We start from the raw sequence: 22949 nt of genomic DNA, 5'->3' as shown, positions 1-22949 counted from the left end.
ATGTGAGAAGTGAGTTTTTATGCGTGCAAAGAGCAGTTTTAACAAATACCTTTTTTAACCATGATCTTTTACTATCACCTTATTCCTTGTTCTTTTGTGTAAATTGACGTAGGGATGAAGTAATTCCATTTGCCAAGAAGTGCACCTGAAGAAGAGACCAGTTGAATCTCGAAACGTTGTGTTTTCTATAAAATATATACACACGAACCGTAAGTAATCATTTTTATAGTATTTTTTAAGTACTTACATTGTATACTAATACTTATAACATATTTTATTGAAATAAATTTCTCCATCAACAACTACAACAACTACATGGACATCATAAATCTACATAATACTTCAAAACAGCTAATAATTTCTAAAGTTTCCAGTAAGGGAAGAAAATACAGTACATAACAGATTTATCAGATCTAATAATTGTCACAACAGTCAGGAATCATACAGTAATAAAATTAAGCCCAGCTACAGAAATAAATTTTATTATACTATAATGGCAAAAAATATAATGAAATTCATGCTGATCTTGACATATCTATGGTAAAGCTATCTTGGGCAGGAAAAAAGAAACAATTTTTTATGCATAAATATAACATGTATCCCTCAACACCAAATATTAATACTTGCATTTGTATTTCATACAACGCAGGTGAAGTATTAAAATATGGCCCAAATCTAAACAGGGCTTTTGGTGTAAGTAAATAAAGTAAATGTATAAACACTGAAATGATTTAAGCAAAGTAGATCATGTGTGTTAAAGAAGGGTGGGGGTGGGGGAGATGTCCAATGGGCACACAAGCAAAAATTCCAACCCAAACAGTCACAGCATGAGCATTTAATTCTGCCTATATACAGGAACATATCTATAGATTTTTTCTGGGGGCTAAACATCTTTTATAAGGGTGTAGATAGAACTACATGCGGAATCAGTACTCTTTTTATTATTACTCGACTCCTCTGTTGCAATACATGAACACGTGTGTGCACACATGAACATAGAAAGTTAGCTGACTCCGTGGTAAAGTGGATCCCACACTACGATGCCAGGAATTCCAGCCTGGCCATTGGTGTTCTTTGCAAATGTCCCTTCATCAATTTCATCATACCATCACTCATTCTCATCATCTCAATTAGCCAAAAGTGGCAGAAAAGTGGAGTAAAATAAACCAAATGAATCAAATAACAACAGAAACATAGATAAAGAAAGAATGAGATGGGTTCAGCCTTCAGTATCCAAAATACACTAAGTTTCTTCTCTTCAGACATCAAAACATCTTTGGCATCTTTGAGTATTTTTACAGCGATGGCGTTCTTTTGAAATGAGGAACAAGTGTCTCCTATTATTCTGAAGCTGTTATGAATGCAAGGGATTGTCAATTCATTCAACAGTGCAGGATTCAAATCATGGGCAGCGCAGTAGACATAGACAGCTTTCGGATACTTCTCTCCAATTCGAACCTGAACACATTGATGTGCCCTTCCATGTTTGCAGTTCCATTAAAGCCACAACGAAGCAAATTGTTTATTATTGATTATTCAGGCCTAAACAAGTGTTCAAAATTATCTCTTTTACGGCTTCAGCAGTCGTCATATATCGGCACGAAATAAAGGAAGTCTTCTCAAACACAGTTGGGTCACGCCGTTACATTCCCGACACATCCGAAGTTTTGTCTCCCAATATGGTAAAATACTGAGAGTTATTTATCTCAGACACATTCTTTAAAAATCAGTTCACCAGAAGTTTTGATCACTTCATTTTGAATACCTGGAATGAAGTAAGACCTGTTCTTCCTGCAGGTCTGAATATGAACCTTCTGGGCATTGTCTTCTGTCTTTGCACGAAACGTTAACAACCAAGTTTTTAATTACCCATCCTGGTGACTTCGATCTTCCAAGACTTAGTGAACCACCACTGTCATCAACACCTCATATTGACAACAGAAGATCACTGTCTCAACTGCCACTCTGTTTTCTTCTCTCTCAATCATTTTGTGCTTGTTAATCAAACAGGCAACATCTTGCTTTCTCCTCTTGATAATTCATAGAATTTACGGTCTTTATGGCTGCCGTAATGTTTGGGTGTTTCAAATTTCTCCACAGCATCTTTCTATTTAATAAAAGGTGACTGCCCTTGCCAGTTAGTTCAACAGTAAAAGCAACACAGAACTAACAATAAGCTCCATCATAACTCTCAAATACGCAAGCCAGTTTCACCTCTGCATCCAGTTGACTTGAAAAGCCCATTTTGTCCCATGAAAGTCTCAGCCTGGATGCAAAAAATTTAGTACAGGAACACGTATATCATCATTCAAAACTTTAATTTTCAGTTGATCTGTGCAGCTAATTTATTGATTAATAAACCTTGTGCTACTGCTCCAATATCCAGTACTGTTGAGACTTTTAATCTCTTTGGCTCTGGACACATACTAGAACTATGCTGAGGGAGTGTCACTGTTGTCAATGTCTTCAGCTTTGAAGACCAGACTTTATGGAAAATGTGTCAATAGTCCTCTTCATTTTTGAGGACCACGAGGGTCACTATTTATATTTTGAGCCTTGGCAACACTGATTGAAGTTAGGCGCGATTTGACGTTTGCACGGAATCGTCTGGCATTATTGACCATAACGTACTTCAAATGTTTTGTCAATAGCTTCATTTGTGTTGTTTATGTTGCCTTGGAGATTGCGCGACAACAATAAAATGGAATTAACTCGTGAACATTTTCGTGCGATGATTTTTTATGATTTTCGATGTGCATTATCAAGACAAGAGTGCATCGATCAACTTACTTCCACATTTGGCGATGAAGTCCCATCCTTTGCCACTGTGAAACGCTGGTATAACGAATTTAATCGTGGCCGCCATTCGCTCACCGACGAGATTCGCGAAGGTCGTCCAAAATCAGTTGTTGTTCAAGAAAACATTGATGCTGTGCAAAACCTAATACTGCAAGATCGTCATGTGACATACTGTGAGATTGAGGCAACCATAGGCATTAGTTCCACCAGCATATATAAAATATTACATGATCATTTAGCTGTGAGAAAGGTATGTTCTCGTTGGATCCCACACAATTTGACAAAAACTCAAAAAGACGCTCGCGTCAATTGGTGCAAACAAATGCTCAATAAATACAATCGTGGTGCTTCAAAAGACGTATATAAGATTGTAACAGGTGACGAATCATGGATATATGCATATGAGCCGGAACGTAAACAGCAGTCGACTGTATGGGTGTTTCAAGATGAACCCAATCCAACAAAAGTTGTTCGCGCTCGAAGCACATCGAAACAAATGGTCGCCTGTTTTTTCGGGAAAGCTGGTCATGTGGCAACTGTGCCTTTAGAGGAACGTAGAATGGTCAACTCTGAATAGTACACAACAATTTGTTTGCCAGAGGTCTTCGGTCAAATACAGAAAACAAACAAACGCCGTCGGATCATTCTTCATCAAGACAATGTCAGCTGTCACACATCTCGTCTAACAACCGACTTTATGAACAGTCAAAATATAGAATTGATGGGTCATCCGCCATACAGTTCTGATTTGGCACCCAATGACTTCTTCTTGTTCCCGAATGTCAAGAATAAATTGCGTGGACAACGATTTTCGTCGGCAGAAGATGCCGTTGATGCGTTCAAAAACCATATTATGGAGGTGTCTCAGGAAGATTGGAAAAACTGCTTTGACAAATGGTTCGAACAAATGCAAAAGTGTATTGACCATAGAGGAGAATACCTCGAAAAACAATAAAGCAGTTTTCAATGCCAAATTCCTGTTTTTTCATTGTTAGGCTCAAAATATAAATAGTGACCCTCGTATTGGCACATTTTCCATGATAATATTAAGTGTAATATTATCAATAACAGGGTTATCCATGAAGGTTCTAGAACATTCTTTGCCTTGGCTCGATAATTATCTTGTTAAGTTGTTGTCACAATATTTTATTTCACACACAAGGGAAGCCCAAAACCTAATTTTATTTAGAGTAAACTGAAAAATTTGGGGGAGGGGGCCCTCAAGCCCTCCGAATTCCCCATCCCCAGGATACATGCCTGCCTGCAGCACCAAATTTGGATGCACGGGTGTGCCTGTTCACTTTTCCATTTAACTTTATCAGTACACAAAATGTGTTTTTACAACTTGGCATTGGCTTCATTTCATACAGGGTGGTCCAAAAGTCCCGGAACGGTCACATATCGTGAGAAATACACATCAAATCAGAAAACGAAAAAATACGTGTTTAATAAGTGAAAGAAAGCTGTTCAATGATATCACACTTGATTCCCCACCCCCAGCCCCTGGGGATGGGGTGGGGTGCAACTGTGAAATTTTAAATGGAAACCCACATTTTGTATTGTAAAATCGGAAGCACAGGACTTCATTCTGAGTCCAACGAGCTATCAACCATCCTCCTAGCTCAATTAAAAACAAAGATATGGCGATTTTAAATTCCCCCCCCCCCCCCAAAAAAAAAGAAAAAAGGCGCTCTGCCCCTAATTGAGCTAGAGTGAAAACGATTGCAGATTCGGAATCTGCACGTCAAGACCATTCAATAGAGTATATGGTAGACCAACCCCAGGGGGTGCGGGTGGGGAATCAAGTGTGATATCATTGAATAGTTTTATTTCACTTATGAAACACATATTTTTTTCGTTTTCCGATTCGATGTGTATTTCTCGCGATATGTGACCGTTTCGGGACTTTTGGATCACCCGGTATAATGTACCACTTACAGAATTCTGTATGCCTATTGGGATCATCTTAATTTAGGCCTTGAAGAAAAGTAGGCCTAAATGACCTGAATTTCAGCTTCTGCTGCATTCTTTGTATGCTTGTTCTAGGTATGCTGTACTCATACTAGAATGCTTCTTGTTTTATTTTGTTGGTGACTTTATGCAACATTGGGCTACAACTTCAAGGTTTCTTCTTCATTAGTAACTGACCTGGCCTACCTGGACAAAGAAGAATCTTTTATTCAACTTGTGCATACCTTGTCTATATGGAGATACGGTGTTTGGAAAAAGCTCTACACATGCCACTAACACCACTGTAATTGTGGTCATTTGATTGATTGATTTTATTTCACTTTTCTGCCATTTTTGGCTAATCACGAAGATGAGGATGAATAATGATACAGGATGCATCACGGGAAACTGACAGTTTTCAAATGGAGAATTTGAAGCAGGGAGAAGGGGTAGAGATGGAAGTAGGATGGCATTGAACTCGCTTGGCCATGCCATTTTTGGCTCAGTTTAGATCGACTAAGCTGGGCTCGACTCGGCTTGGTAGCAGTACATGCAATGTCAGTAACAGTCATGAAGCCGTGGACATTTGAGCATCATTCTTTCGCACATAACAGTTTCATGAAAAGTGGCGAATGAATCCATGATGCCCGATATTGAAATGACACGGAACAAGCTGCAGTGTTTCAATAATAGACTTGCTACTTTTCACGAAACTTATGTTTGTGAACACTTGATGCTCTAATGTCCATGATGCTATCACTGCAAGTGACATTGCATGCACTGCTGCCACGCCGAGCCAATCCAAACAGAGCCGAAAATGGCATGACCGAGAGAGTTCAATGTCACCCTACTTCCATCTATACCCCCTCTTCCTGCTTTGAATTCTCCATTTGAAAACTGTTCAGTTGCCGTGATGCACCCTTTATGATGAAATTGAAAACTGAGAGAATATCCATGCCCAGGCTGGGGTTCGAACCCACGACTCCTGGTGCCATATAATGCTAACCACTCTACTACAGAGGTCTGCGTGATTGTGGCCATTTTTCAATCAATTGTGAAGTACAAAAAGATTTTCTAGTCATTGTACACTTGTACAATGTAGTTGTTCGCTAATCCAACTTAAATAATGCTAAATATCCTCCATCTACAAGTACTTTTCAATAGCTATAGCTCACAAACTCAAATAGTTACTGCTGTAGTCAAGTGGATACCATGCTAGTCAAGAGGTGAATAAATGTTAGTGTCAGCTGACTTACGGGTCACCCTGCACAATTCGATATAGGCTTATTATAAATTGCCATTTTTGGTCATTGAAAATTGTCCCCCTTAAATCTTTATAATAAATAAATCCATTGTAGTCACCTGGATGCATGAGTTAATGAAGGAAGTGAATAAATCATTCAGGGTGTACATGGAACATTTGAAAATTAAAATATAAATAGCAGTCATTCCTAATAAGTATTATGTAAATTACTGTAGAAAGTAGAGCCACAGTAGCCTGACTGCTACACTGTAGAATATCTTACTGTCATGCTGGAAATGCAAATTGAATTCCTGAAGTTGATGATCCAGTGGAAATGTTTCCTTGAATACTGTGGGTCTGGGGTTCAACCAGCGTCTAATGTCATGGGTACCAGGGGGTGGTAAAGGCAGCTGGAGCATGGTGCTGGTCAAGATCATGAGCCTCTACCTCCACAGTTCATTTGTGCCTTAATGGCATGTTGCAGGGGAATGCTTTAACTTTCTTTACTGTACAAAAATCCTAGCAGAGGACATTTGAATTAGTCAAGGGAATTTTCTGTGGTGAAAATTTGCAGACAAGTGGGTTACACAACCATAGATTATCCTCAAAATCTGGTAAGTCTGATTTACCAGAACCCACTCACACTACACAACAAAATACAAACTTCGATAAGTGTTCTCAAGTGGGTATCGTCCACATACTGCCTCCCAGTACTGGTTTCTCCACAAGGTAACATTGGAAACAAACCTACAAAGCAAAAGTGTGTGCTATGACAAAATCATTTCAACAGCTCAGTATGCAATTGGACACAAATTTGTCATAGACACCAAACTTTTGATTCTTTTTATTTGCGACGATGTGTATAAACCGTGACCCAAACTACATAGCTGTTTCTTTGTGCATGTGTAAGCAACATTGCCCTTCTTGGCAACAACAAATCTGTTGAATAGAGGATCCATTTCCATTTTTTAAAATTTATTTAAATATTTTTCCTTTTTATTACTGAGTTGCACCTTTGTAATTTATTATTATATTTCAAGCTTACTTTATCTTCTCTCTTGAACATGCGAGACCTAGAACAGTGCACATCCATCTAGACCACCAGCTCTCAAACATTCCAAACTTCGGAGCCTTTTTCACCCAAAGACGAGATGCTCATCAGAGCAAAATTATATCTTACAGCTAATGAGAATTCGAGAACTACATTTCTGAGGAGCATTGATTGAGTTTGTATTTTTTAAGTCCACTTTATGCACAGTAAGGCTAATCGGGACTGCACCTACAGTTTAAAGTGGGATCTGAACAACTATGTACCTCCACCAGGTATCGAACCCAGGAACACTTGATTACAAGATGACGATGCTATCACAGCGCCATCCGGGAAGCAATTACTGAACAAAGAAGAATCTTTTATTCAACTTGTGCATACCTTGTCTATATGGACACCATACGTACACTTTTAGAGTTTCTGATGTTCTAGGATTAAAGTAAAAACAAATCAATTATTTCATAATATGGTGTCAAAGAAAATGCTCTTACAACTGCATGGCAAATATTCGTAAGAAAAAAGTGTTCTAATTACTGGCCTCAATGTTTCTTCTTTCATCATATTTACATTTCTTAATTGCAGTCAGGAGTTTTGCTTCCTCCTTCCCAGTGTACGTATCACTCATATGTTATTCTATTGTAGAGCACTGAGTTTTCTCATCTTCTAGTTTTCAATGGCCTGGTACTGGCTCCAAAACATCCTCTGTGGAAGGAGCTTGGGTGGGAGTTTCAATGATCCAGTCTTGAGCCACTGATTCATGTCAAATGGTCAACACCAACACAAATGTGCGGACTTATGATTCAACATGCCCTGAATCAACTGAAGCCAAATGAACAGAAGAGGTGGTGATAAACTGGAGTAAATGCTGTGATGTAATCATGTGTTTTGAATTACAACAAAGTACAGCATTAGGGAAACATCTCTTTGCGGCAGTTTATTATCTCATTGCACTTCAAAGATGTCATGACGACATCACATTTTCGGTAGCAATACAATAGATGACGACATCACATTTTCGGTAGCAATACAATAGGTCACGCCATATTTTGCCTGCTAAGTTGTGGCAGGGACTCGGGATGCTCGAGCCGGCCCCCATGGTGGAGTGGTTAGCACATTGTGCTATGATGCCAGTGGTCCCGGGTTCGGATCCTGGCCTGGGCATGGATGTTTGTGAGTGTCCATTTACGAGCCCCAGTGAAGCCTGACTGATCTAGACAAATGACTTATCTTACTAATGCTTTGTTCCTGAGACATTGTTTCAATGACAAGAGACCTAGAAAAATGGCATTGTTTTTTATCATGAATATGACATGGAGATTTTATGTTAGTGAAAAAGCTGTATAGTATCAAGTTTTATTATATAAAATCAACATACATGGCTTATACTGCAGTAAAAACATCAGCAACATCATACTCCTGTTATGAACAGGAGTTATTAATTTGGTATCATTGTTGCATGTCACTATTTGAAACAACATGTGCAATGCAGTTAAGTTTGGCAAACATCAGACAAAATAAATAAATACATACACAGGCTTGTAGTACCAATTCCTGGCTCTTATTCATAAATTCAACAATTTAATACTGTTCTCCATATTTACAAAATGTTTAAACATATAACATTACATGAAGAACTCAGGGGGGGGGGGTAAAACATGTTAAGTGACATTTTGGTCATTATTAAGTCTCTTGAGCAGAAAGGTTATTAAAAGTTAAACTGTAGATAAATTGTTTTTGTCTTGTGTTTACCAATTTCATAAGTGTTCAATGAGTCCAATGCAAATTGCATGACTTGACAATTACACACGAAAATTGTAGAATGGCTCTATTTTACTTTGTAATTCAATAATGACCAAAATATCAGTTACCATGTTTTACCCCTGAGCCCTTCAATTATATATTGCATTTCAACAAGTGAATTTTATCAGAATTTAACTTAGAATATTGTCCGAGATTAACATAAATGTGACAACATTAAACAAGGAACCCATGTATTTTAGGCAAGTGACACATGTAATATTAAGACATATATAAGATTACTTGAACACACACTTTATTAGACAAAGAAACCCAATATGTACAGTGGGATCCATGAGTATCACTGTGCAAATTGTCCATGACTATTTTCATTAATTTTTCTCTTACATTCTGTGTGTTTTTAAGCCATGGATTTTTATGTACAGTGGTGCAGAAGTTGTCAACAGTTTGTTTTCAGTTGTCTTTTAATTCTTGAAGCTCTTATTGGACCAAACAAAGTGCACGAACATGGTGATGGACAATTTGCACGGTAATACTAATGGATCCCACTGTACATAGTTCAAAAGACATGTACATATATAAGTTAGATTGTTAAGTCTTTCAGACTTGAGTCAAATAATTTGAATCAAATTAACTGTGTCAAGCAATGTTAAAAGTACTTTAAAAATACTACCTAGAATTTAATTACCAATTGACAACCTATCACTTTCAATAATGGTGACTAATGCAACTACAAACAAAGAATCCATATTGTTATCTTACATCAATTTGATATGATCATAAAACACTAAATAAAAGTTACATATATATTATGGCACAGAAACACCTCTTAACTAAGTTTTCTACACAACACAAAAGTGATAATCTTTATGGATGGATATCTTGTTCCCTTACTATGATCATTGTCTTTGTAAGTGTAGCACCATCAATCAAGAGTTTTACACAACCACAAAACATGATAATAAATGATCAATAACGCACAAAATGCACTGAACATTTCCATCCTGAAAGTTTATTGTCATATGTTTAGTTCATACCTATCACATCAACATTTAACAAACATCATCATGACAGACACTAAAGAAATAGTAAGAAATGTGCAACTGTCAGGAATACATGACTGAACTACTCACACTCAGCAAGGAGAATTAAATTAAGAAAACACATCTGTACATATTTTACATTGCTTTACTGCCTCTTTAAATTAAGCATGATGGTGGTGAGGATGAATGATATTTGTAGCTTTTGTCTGGTCTTAAGGCAGATGGCCTACATGCTGGCAAGGGAAGTGGGGAGAGGGGAATATGCCACAGACCAACCAGACAACAGAGGTGGTGCCGAGAGTTACAAAGTCACGGGAGAAGGTGCAGTATGTACCTCGTTCTACAAGCTGCCGTGTTGCTAATTGGACGTGCTGCCGATAGTTTCTGCCCATGATTACTGTGTGTTTAATGTAGGAATAACATGCTTGGGAGTAATTATCGTCGAATCGTGTATTGCCTAACTATATTGTATCCTCCATATGTATATGTATGTGCCACGTGATGCGACATTCATTTGTACTTGCATTGTTCCATTGGGTCTTTGTGTATTGTTAGTGCACTAAATGTCATGTAAAGAAAAGGAAGGAAGTAGTCCTTATTCAAGCCAGAAAAATAATCAATAGGGTTCATGAATATTTTCAAAAGGAAGCAGAAAATAATGGTCCCTTAGCAAGTGTGTACAAAGTGAAAGTGTGTGTCGGAAACTTGTGAAGTGAGTACGCAAACTATTCAGCGTATTATTAGGAAAGTCAAAGACAGTCTTGAGGTGTTGGGTTCCATGTCATTTAAATCATCATGCAAATGAATCCTAAGGAACAGTGTTACAAAGACAATTGACAGTTTCGATAAAGACATAATAAGAAGAACCATCCTCGGGTATTATGTCAGGAGTGAATACCAGACACTGAACAAGTTACTCATTGATTGATTTGATTTATTTTACTTCGCTTCTTGTGTCACATTTGGCTAATTTGCGAAGATGGGGATGAGTGATGATATGATGAATGGACACTCGCAAACATCCATGTCCAGGCCAGGATTTGAACCTGGGACCCCTGATGCCATAGCGCGATGTGCTAACCAGTCTGCCACGAGGGACGGCTAAGTTACTCATTGATTTGCAAATACAAATAAGCATTCAATGGGGAGTTTCCTCGTTGGGGAGGATTCTGAAGTCGGTGGGGTTCAAGTACAAAAAGTATACTGACCCCAGAGATGGAGATAATACACATAATCAGGCCATACATGAACAATGGGACTGCTGTGTTTCATGATTCTTTCGATTGCAACTCTCCTTTCACACACACGCCACACAGGCAACATTGAAGTAGCCCTCCCCCTCTCTCTCTTGCACTGGCCTTTCTCATCATGCTAGATTGGTTGCTTCCCACTTCCCTTGTCAGCATGTAGGCTGCCCGCTGTAAGACCATACAAGAGCTCTAGATGATGTTGATGAAGGGACGAAAAACGAAGGAACATTCATGTCCAGACTTGGATACAAACCCAGAACCATTGGTATCAACGTCTGAGCCAAGCACTCAACAAGCTTGGCCATAGAAACAGCATTTCTGTGCATATCAAATATTTCATTACATATGTATTTATAACTTGCACCAAAACAATAACACCATTATATTGGACTAGTGTAGAAGCAATTAAATGATTTCTTGTTGCCAAACATTTCTTTTACTTTCATACTGTTTTGCATTTTGTTCCTGTTTCCTGATTTTAATGCATGTAAGACTAGGTACATTCCATTAAAAGTTGCTATTTGTAACTGCTGAATTAAAGTTAAGTGTGATATAATATAGTTCATGAACCCTGTATTGATACTGCTTTCAACATATAGTTTATAAGTACATTCAAAAATAACTAAACAATAACATATCTTAAGTATTTACAATGCATACAATTAATTTATAACAGTATCTATCACATAGAAGTTTTATAGATCTAAGCTTTTGAAGAAAGTACCTTATCTTCAACAATACAGTTGATGTGGCAAATGATTAGATCACAAAGTATTTAAACTGAAATGGTGTACTTGCAGTAAGTACTTGAAACAACAATCTTTCCCACTAGAACATTTTATTTCCGTAACCTTGCATATCTAATGTAGGGATGTACTTGCTAGTTGGATTTTTGTTTACTTTTTATTTATTTTTATTTAAGCAGTGTATTAGTATTATATGTAACAGAGACATGAAACTTTATCATACGTTAACTGAAATTTTCTTAAATACACAGATAAATATAAACGTTTTCTCACTTGCTGTGCTTACACCAGTTCTTCAGATATAAAGCTGTGCAAATGTCGCTTATGCTCCTGTATCAGGAAAGCAGTGATATGTGCAGTAACAGACACTTCTGGGTTGTAGTGATCACACAAGTTAATGAAGATAACAACCCAGAAGTGCCAGTGACTGTACATATTTACACGTCACTTGATGATAAAACTTTACAGAATTGAAGTTTCTTATGATATTATTTTCTTTTCATTGATTTTAGCATATAGAGGCTAAGTGGCATGAAATATCAGTTTAAAGTTGGATCTGAACCATTCAAATTATTCCCTAACAAGGAATTGAGCCTAGGACCTCCTAATTCCAAGAAATTAGATGGTCTTTGTCACTTGTAACACCACAACAAGCAACAACTACTTTTATTAGACACCTTGAAGAACAGTTACTTAACATTTTTTTTAAAAAATAACAATTATAATTGCTTTTCAGTTTGTGAATTTGCATTTCTATCATAATTGATTTCAACTTTCTTGCAGTGTGCCACATTGTGTATGCAACCTTAACACAGAATAAGTGCATTTTCCTGTTCACATAAAAAGTAGTTATCAGACTACAGAGACAAGCAACAAGTGACATGCGGCATGGGAGTTTCACACCAACGTGACAAGTGACAAGACTGCAATACACTGGAATAGGCACTTTCCTCCACATTCCGTAAAATATTCTTCACTGCATTGCCAACACACCAATGTATGCATGATATTGAGAAAATTGATTGATTGATTTGGTGTTTTAAGTCCACTTTATACACAGTATGGCTAATTGGGACTGGACCTACAGCTTAAAGTGGGCTCCGAGCCACTACGAGCTTCCACCAGGTGATATTGAGAAAATGGTCCAGTCCAAGTAACATGTGTAGCTTCTCACGTCACTCTGGTACGAAAGGTTCGTCTTCAAGCATTGTTTATCACTTTGTACTTTGGTCTGTAAGTTCCCGAGCCACTTTACACAAACGAATTAGCGGGCCAGTATTGGTGCTATCACCTTTTCGTATTTGTATTTTTGGTTATTTTATATCTTTCCTAGATCTCCATGTTAACTGTAGTGAAATGGATGAGCAATGAATTGACAAAACAGATGGAGCAAATATAAATAAAATGGGAACGTTGGTCTTGTAGCTACGGTGGCCATGGGTGTAACTGGGGGGAGGGGAGGGGAGGTACGAACTTGAGGCTTGAATTTTTTGGGGGGAGGTACGAACTTGAGGCTTGAATTTTTTGGGGGGAGGTACGAACTTAAGGCTTGAATTTTGGGAGGGGCAGAGTCAAAAAGTGTTTCATCCCATAAAAATAGTGTCCAGGATTATTTGCTAAATAGCTGTTACATTTGCGAAATCATAAATATTATTATTTATTACTTAACTCTTGATGTTAACAAAAGTATCCTTAACTTGTAAATTTTAACAAACCTGAAAATTTTGCCCCCGCGAAACTACACCTATGATGCTGGCCACTGTTCTACATAGGTTGACTTCAGTAGTATTAAATTGACTTTAAACAAGATTTAACCACAGTTTCAATCCTGATTAGCCTAATGTGTACAAAGTAGACAAACTAGTATTTGTTTGTATTATTATTATTTAGTGTTGCTTTTCTGCCAGTCACGACTAATCACAATGATGATGATGAGTGACGGTTAGATGAAATTGATGAAGGGGTGCTAGCAACGAATACCTATGCTCAGGCTGGGATTTGAAACAGGGAAATTCAAAGGTAAGACCGAAAGATTAAGGAAGACTTAACGTGATTGGTCACCAAGTTGGCAAGTAGACACACTTTATGCATAGATATTAAAATTCATGTCTCAAAATTTAGCCATCCTTAGGAGCAACATAGAAATTAGGTAACTCATTTAAGAAATAAGGGATTGGGGGGATGACTGGATAGTTAGCTCAAATAATTGGCCACGTTTTGCCAAATCTTATTCATATCTGAATCTAGAGTCTGGGGGTCACTTTGTATCATACTCTGGATGGCAAAACATCCATACTTGGATTTCAAATTATTTGGTACCTGTTTAGGTTAGGTTATTTTTACCCGTTTATTTGGTAATTATTTGAAGCCCCTCCCGAATCCTTCAAATATCTAATTTAAATGTTATTTTTATTGTTAATAACAGAAATAAAGTTATAACTTCAGTAAAAACTGCATTTCATTGAAAAAAGTTTAGTGTATAATAGAGGAAGCAGGTTATATTTTTATATTCTACCATTTAATACAAAGAATAAATGGATCCACAGCTTCCAGAACTTATAGTTTCTTTGTGAAAGGTCACAGAATATAAACTTTATGAGTAAAATTTACCACTAACTGTTAAAGCCTTTTTTTTGAACAACTGTGTAAAAGTTAATAACAAAATACAATAACTATGATTTTCAGTACACTAACTGTACAAAATATAAGAAAAATAATGGACCACTATTGTGTCAGATATTCACTGATACGGTGGATCAAGTAGCAATGTCTCTCCATTTATGTAATAATAACAATAAATTTGGATTGAAATTGGTATTTTTTTAATAACTTATAATAGTTATTATTGTAAAATAATAATTATTATTGTCATTATTATTTGTACTAATCAAGTTTTATCTATGACCTGACCCCCTTCCCCTACAAATATTTTTCGCGATGTCTGTGCTGATAAGGGATGAAATAAAATTCTGGTTTTCAGTTAATTAGGACCCCAGCAGAATAACTAAAATAAAAAAAAATGCATTAACTTGAAAAGTAAGAGCATAAATAAATGCATAAACCAGTCAGAGCTTACATAATATGCCACTTAATCCAAAAAGTGAAAAAGTCACACAGCATAAACTTGGTGACTAAAATTTACACCAAAGTACAAAGCTTTTATCTTCATTGAGATGGGTACAAGATATAACAAAATATGAGAACTATGATTATCTTAAATGTATTAATGATGTGAAAAAAATTAACACAGATGTACCAGATGGGCTTCACTCATCTGACGTTTTAAGTAAAAAAGTTTCCGTGAGGTTAATGATAATAATACTTATAATAACATAGTATTATATAATCAGTTTTATATCAATGACTTCTGATCCACAAAAATGCCCGATAACATCTACACTCTTTTTTAATCAAATGATTTCTGGTTATATCTTAAAATTTCAGGAGTCAACATCACTCATGTTAACATTGTTAAATGCATAAAGCATACAAACACTGCCACAATTTACACACAATAGTTATTAACCACACAAAAAAGCAACAGGAAAACACCAAATGACACTTAACCACACACTAATACACATACAACAGTATAACAGTGTTAAAATGTAAAGTAAGTAGCATATGGTGCAACACAACACTATTTAGGGCTGTGTCCAAATCGACAGCTCCACCTGCTGAACCCCTACACTCATGGACCTCTGCAGGATTTTTTCTAGGGAGGGGAAAGCAAGGTAAACTGTTTTCAGGGGGGGCAAAGGAGGCATATTTTTCCCCATAATAGTGATGTCCCCTCAAAAAACACTGCTTTAGTCTTAAATTATAATGTTCCTTCAACACCCTTACAATAATTAACATAAATTACAGTGACTGAAATGAAATTATGTGTGAATTATATACTTTTTAGGTGGACATTCATTTTCCAGGGGGGGGGAGGGGGGCTGTGGCACCTCCTTGCCCCACCTTCCAGACGTCCATGCCTACACTGTTAGTCTCTCAATCCATAACATAGCTGGGTGTTGAAGGACAGTGGTGGAAGGTGCAATGTATGTAGTTTCAACACACTGTAGTATTATGCACGATATCTAGAGGCATGCAAATTTCGTTTTTGACGAAAACACGAAATAACATGCTATAATGTTCATTTTTCATGTTTCTGAAAGGTGTGAGGTGCATTTTCCTAACCTGTTTTGTCACGAAATAATGCGAAATGAACTGCAAAATGCGAAATATACTCTTAAACACGAAATTTACCGTTTATATACCGACGCGACACTTTCTGAAGTCTGAAGTATCCTGTGAGTTATGCATTTCATGGAAGATTGATTAATTCTGCTGTAAATATTTGAGAAGCAAAAATGGATCCCTTTACACAGGAATAAACTTAATACTCTGGTAACTACATAAATGTGCTATTAGAAAGGATAAGTTTATTTTGTGGAATAAGTGCAGTTTTTAAATCAAATTTAGGATTATATTCATAATTTTAAAACCAAAATGTCATTTTATATAGCACTTTTGATGTGATTATTCACCGCTATAACACCGAAATGTTATATTATTTACCGCTTTTGAACCCAAAATCGACTGTTTTTGTACCGAAATTATGCTTTTTTATTTACCAAAAATATGTGCCTCGAACGATATCCAATAACATTAACACTGTAGAGGCAACATTTATTGAGTAGATGATCTGAAAATCAGTGCTACTTGAGCATTCTATCGATAATGCTCCATTTAGAAAAAAATATAGAAGAAATTATATTACACATTTTCAATTTAAGTAATAAATAGGCGTAAAGCAATATGGTGTTTCTCTTCTTCCATATTGTACTTTTGCATCCCACACCACAGTAGACGATATTCAAACTGACACCTGGTGGCATATTCAGACAACTTCAATGATGCAGGAAAGTGATGGCACAGAACATAACAGAGCACTTGCAGATCTGGACACAGCCTAGGATGTATACCCCACACAGCCACCACAATACTGACATATTTCACAGTACAGCAGATCTCACCATACATAAACCTCTATTCATATAGAAAAATCAGACACATCCTTTCATGGATAATTTTCTTTATATTTATTTTGTTTATGCTGCATCACTTTTTTACCTTGTAGGTTAATCATGATGATGAATTGATGAAACAAATGAATGTGTAAACAGGATTTGAACCTGGGCCTTCTGGCTTCATAGCATGTTAATACAATCAACACATTTGACTGGGAATATTTATGAATAGCATTAATTCAAAACAACTTACATATGTTTCATGTAAATGCATATCTTCTACTTAAAAGGTTATTGTCATGTATTTTCCTAACCTTCAACATTGTTCAGCATACATTGTGGTAAGCAGTGACATATTCTCCCATTTTATCTGGTATAACTGCTGCTAAAAATAACTTTTTTTTTCATACATATAGAAATTGTGGAAAAATTAAAGTTGTTGGACTTCTGTTTGTTATTCTTGCATGCCTGCATTGCTGTTTTATGTCTATTATATCTAATTAATATATAATAAATATATACAATAAATAAGAATTGTTGTGATAAACCAGGTCAAATTTTAAGAATACGCCACTGGTGATAAGAAAAATCTGTCACATCTAAATTTTGACTTGCAAAAGATATAGTGGAATGTTCTCCTTATGTGTATTTTAATTACTTAACATCATTTTTATACCTTTTTAGGTTAATTGTGACAATGAGGATGATTAGATGAGAGTACAAACAAAATGGCACTCCCATGTCTTGGTTGGGACTTGAATCCAGAACCTTTGGTGGCAAGATTTATTTGGCAAAGATGAAAGCTATGTATGCTAACATCTTTCCATACATGGAATTCTTTCCTTATGTTTAATTATTGCCATATGATTTGACATTACAATTAATTGACAGGTCTTTTTGTGAAAATGTCATTTCTTATTTCCACAGTTTTGAATCATTTATTGCTTTGCATTCAACGTTAAATATCCCCTACCTTGATGTTCACATCAAAAGTGAAGGAAAAAAATGAACAATGATGATAAAAAAAAGTACCCTCACTATATAATTTAATCCCAAACTACTAACTGTAGTTTAGGAATAAACAATATACATGTTGCATTAGTCCTCTCATGTCATAAATGCAAAGCAATCATGTTAAACTAGTGTCAATTTCATTTTATTATGTTGACAAAACTTCAAATTTAAATCTTAGTTCTAACTGATCATTTCAACTATAAGATTTACATTACAGTGTCCTGAAAAAGAAATGAAGGACTTAGCAAAATGCTACCAAATTTATGGTTTCTTGCTTACAAAGCATAGTTAAACACATGAATAAAAAAAAACTGAGATAGAAACATGAAACTTAAGTTTGGCACAAAAACATTAGGTTAGATATGACTAGGTTTATTTGGAGTGAAATTGATTTGGATTTGTATTAGTTTATACATTATTGCTCATAAATCTTTAGATTGATTGATTCACTTGCTTTATTTTACTTCACCTTTTGTGCCACTTTTGGCTAATTTGCGAAGATGGGGATGAGTGATGACATGATGAAATTGATGAATAAACACTCACAAACATCCATGCCCAGTCTGGGATTCCAACCCGGGACCCCTGGCATCGTAACGTGATGTGCTAACCACTCTGCCACGGAGGCCGGCTTAAATCTTTAGAGATTGTCTGTCTAACCAGGCAGAGTAGAATAATAATAAAATACTTTTAGTGGCTGGTTAAGCATTGTACTTATGTCCATTTAAAGAGACAATTATGGTTTACTACTGAAACAGAGTAATATGTATTATACAGCAACTAAAAGTATACCATCAGTATTTGTATCAACTCTACACAAAGTATTGTATAAACTCTTTATGTTATAATATGCACTTCCCTTTTCTCTTGCAATAACTAATACTATAAAGTGTCGATTGGTTAATTGTCCAATTAACTTGTTAACCAATATTATATAATTTATAGCATTGACATATTAGAAATATGTACCTAATTATGTACTGGCCAACACAACTTTTGGCAAAGGGAAGAGAGATGTGGTATCTAATAGGACTTTTCACACTGAATTCAAATATGCAGTCACAAATTTTCCATCACCAAAATTTTCCAGTGATGAAGTTGTTTCATATGTGTATGCCGCATAACAGTCCATCTTCTAACTTCTATCTCCTGACGTTTCAATCAGTATGATCCTAGTTCCTGTGAACTTGGAATGTTAATTAAAGGTAAATATTTTGGGTTCTAAACTAAACGACTGGAATCTTTTTCAGTATAACTGGCACGAACAGTTTCAAAATTCCTATTCTGGCAAAAATAATTACTTTATTGCAAGAATGTTTGGGATGTGACAAATGAACTTAATCATGAACATAAAGAAGAGACGGGTCTATGACAATTCTAAAACTACTTTGAATGCTCTTGAATGGGAACAATTTCCTTCTGTGATTTGATTTTTGTTATTGATTTTCTGCCAGTCATGGCTAATCGTGACGATGAGGATGAGTGATGATACAATGAAATTGATGAAGGGCCACTCCCAAAGAACAGCCATGCCAAGGCCGGAATTCAAACCCGGGAGCCCTAATTTCCTTCTGTGCTTGTGGACAATTTGAAAAATCTGTTAAATAGAGTTTAAAAATCAGCAAGGTGGTAATTTAAAAGTGTTACAATTTTAGTTGGGAATCGTAAAGCTCGAAAACTACCGAGAGTTTGAGGATGATCTCTTACAGTCACTCAGAGATTTACGGTGTAATACGTCCCTTAACATATATTTCTCGCACTCCCACTTGGATTTTTTCTATGACGATCTTTGTGATGTCAGACATGGGCATCACAGGAAAAAAAGAAAGTATTGTCTATATGCAAGATATGGCATATTATATGACATGTTTCCTCCAATAGCTCAAAGCTGTAGGGATGTCATGAGGAAGACATGAAAAAGAAGTACCATGAGAAGTGAATTCCCAGAAAGTTCGTTGATTACTGTTGGAAAGAGGAAGATTCCAGGTGCTAAAAACAGAAAAAATCAACAAGCTCTTACATTTTAGGTATGCTGAATAGGGTCATGAATGTAAACTACCAGTTTTTTTTCACATTACACCTGGGTGTCACGAAAAAACATGCATGATGGAGAAGAACTAGTTATTTTTGTTCAGTGTGAAAAGTTCTATTAGAATCATGTACATTTTCTCTTGTGATTAAAAAATAATAATTTTTGTTGATCAGTGATAAACATTTTTGAGTGTTAGCAGTGCTCTTCCTTAGAAGTGGACGAGAAAGGTGGTAGGGGATAATGCTTCATGATCCTATCTTTAAAAAAAATTAAGTAGAACACAGCACAATCACAAAAAATAATAAAGTTGTGACAATTTGTTGATCTCTGCACTGACATTACTAAGGCCTTCACTCAACTGGTAGTTAGTGACCTATCCCTTAAGATGTTTGCCACATATTTTTTTCTATGAATTAAATCAAAGGTCCTTGTTTAGTATACCATAATTCTGGAGCGTACCAATGACTAGATTGCAACTCTCTCCGGGGGTCTACAATTTCCTAAAAGCAAATTTTCCTGAATTTTCCACAACTTCCAGACTTCTCTGCTTCTGATATTACTGTGAGAAAAGGTGATGCCAACTAATCAAAGAAGACAGATTCAACTGTTTGGTGTTTATGCTGATACTTTGTTCATGTAATTAGAATTATACATTTTTCTTTAATTTTTAAGTACTTCTGAGGAAGACCACTGTAAAACTTTCAAGGTTTTTAATAACCACTGAAGGTCAGAAGAAAGATATGTATCATCAGTATAGAGAGAATGTTGAATAACTATCCACAATAGACAACATGATTAGAATAGAAAATTACATATACTTCAAAATTTTCATAATGGTTTTAATAATTATTTTAGCATTATGGCTAAAATTTAAATAATTAAAATTAATTGAGAAGAATGAAGACTGCGATAAAAAATTCTAAATTAGATTGTGGTTAAAATAAATTAGTACATGATAAAAGAGGACAAGCATGTTACATTTCTAGTATTGTTGGCACAAAATACTATGTATATTTTACTGTTTCTTATTGTTAAAATAATCATATTTATATATCAACATTTGTGCATATTCTCACTAACAATGTTAATTGGTAAGAAGCTTTCATACCTACCACTATACATATTTGCAAATAAATTAACAAAATTTTATTGTTCTTGCCTCTTAAAACAATTAAAACTCTCTTTAACACTTTCCTACATTCTATTATACAAAAATTTATTCACAATGTAAAAATAACAACATGCACACAGCACTTGTGAAATAAAATTTACATTCTTCCATATACACATCTCCTACATAAAATATGTATATTTCTACAAAAAATGCACTCCAGTATATAAATAAATATGTTACATTCATACATTTATTTTTGCACACATACATCTAACCAAATCACCTATGGCGAATGTGATTTTACGGATTCTTATTGTCTTGAGTTTCAGTCTGAGTTGTGTGTTGTTTCCACTCTTTGAGGTACTCAACAACCTCCTTATGACCAAACGTTTCAGCCTCGTCAACAGGCGAATGTCCCCACCTGGAAACAAAAGCCTTTTTGAGTAGAAAAATACATTTATTCCATCTTCATTTTGCCAAGCAAATTCTCGGACTTTTTCTGGTTTTCCAGGCGGTATTTCTAGAGCATTATATAATGCTATACAGATGGGCCGTTATGATATTTTGGCCAATACTTACACAAAAATTTAAAGATACCGATATTCTACCAATTGGATATAAAATTCCAAATGATCCTTGAAGACCTGAATGATGATTCATTGACCTCCTTAATACATGTGAGGTGACTGCAGTGCAAAAGAATTTACATATTTAGACATTTACTTTTTTAAAAAGTAGAGCATGGAGATTATCCATAAAAATTTTAACGAAATGGCATAATTTTGCACTAAACTATAAGATATTTACAGACATATCAGATCGGTACAATAATCAGTAATTTTACCAATAAGCCAATATGTCTATATAGGCCGATACCAATAGACTACAGATTAATCTGTTCCATCCCTACTATATAAACATTAAGTATTTAACTTTGTATGCTAATCAGTTGAATGAAGTTCATGCAACACTTAAAAATAAATTAAGGAAAATAAAATGTAAAAATATTCGTGCTAGGAATGAGCTGATACCCCTTTGGTCTGATACTAATAATAACACTCTTAGGGTGAATTCCTTAAGTCTTAAGGAAATGCGTGAATCCAATGTGCGAACCTGGTGAAACCAGTTATTTTGCTGACTTAACTCTAGTTTAAGCAAGGGGGAGTGGGAGTAGCCACTCCCACCACCTTTTGTTTCTAGATCCAACTGTTAATATTTTTATAAAAAATTGAAAATAATTTACATTCTTTCCTAGGGTATTCCCAATATTTGTCCTGTATTACTTCTATTCGTAAAATCATAAAGGTAAAAGGAAAGTCCATAATCTCAGGCATTATTCACAATCAACTGCACAGCACAATGTCCACAGAACAACTGTGGTATCCTACTGGTTCAACAGGGCTTCAATCATACAGGAAAAACCAATGCATGCTTCTCCTCACCAGATTTCATGGGGTAAATGTGCATAACTTTAATCCATTACCACGACATGGTGTTTCCATATCTTTGTCCAACCGTTGTAGTCCCTTGCTTCAATTTATTTTAACAAATTCAGAAGTATACTTAACATCTAGAGTTAAATCACACGTATAATTGACGTTAGATTTAGAGCTGCCAACCTTATGAGTTTGAAAGTGTTTGTAGAGCTGAGATATTGCCCACTGGAGCAAAACTCAAAATTCAAATATTTTTATATTCTAAAAATTAGAAAAATCTGGAAGAATTGAAGGGGAAAAAAAGAAAAAGTATTTGCATTTGTATTTTTCATGATGAATGCTGTTTAAGTATTACCTACGTGAAAATTCATGTTTCCACATTGCACAATTGGTTAGTTTTTTGTGATTAATTTCGAAGGCTCACTGCCTTCATTCACTAAGGGTACGGCATCTGGTACGGTGTTTGTTACAAAGAAGGGACACCAGATGCTCCAGATG

General features: G+C 35.7%; 1 protein-coding gene across 4 annotated transcripts in view; it reads right to left on the bottom strand.

Annotated features, from left to right (window-relative positions):
- Positions 1 to 8421: 8421 nt before the first annotated feature.
- Positions 8422 to 22949, bottom strand: part of GLS (glutaminase) — a 95744-nt gene continuing 81216 nt past the window's right edge. For all 4 annotated transcript variants that reach the window (XM_083126961.1, XM_083126962.1, XM_083126964.1 and 1 more), the window contains one exon: positions 8422 to 21436. In XM_083126961.1, the coding sequence (XP_082983087.1) occupies positions 21316 to 21436 (121 nt within the window). In that variant the 3' untranslated portion in view covers positions 8422 to 21315. The remainder of the gene's footprint in view (positions 21437 to 22949) is intronic.

Source organism: Lepisma saccharinum, chromosome 8 (genome assembly GCF_977018435.1).
Source record: "Lepisma saccharinum chromosome 8, izLepSacc3.1, whole genome shotgun sequence".
Classification (NCBI taxonomy): domain Eukaryota; kingdom Metazoa; phylum Arthropoda; class Insecta; order Zygentoma; family Lepismatidae; genus Lepisma; species Lepisma saccharinum.
This window is presented reverse-complemented; position numbering and strand designations above follow the sequence as displayed.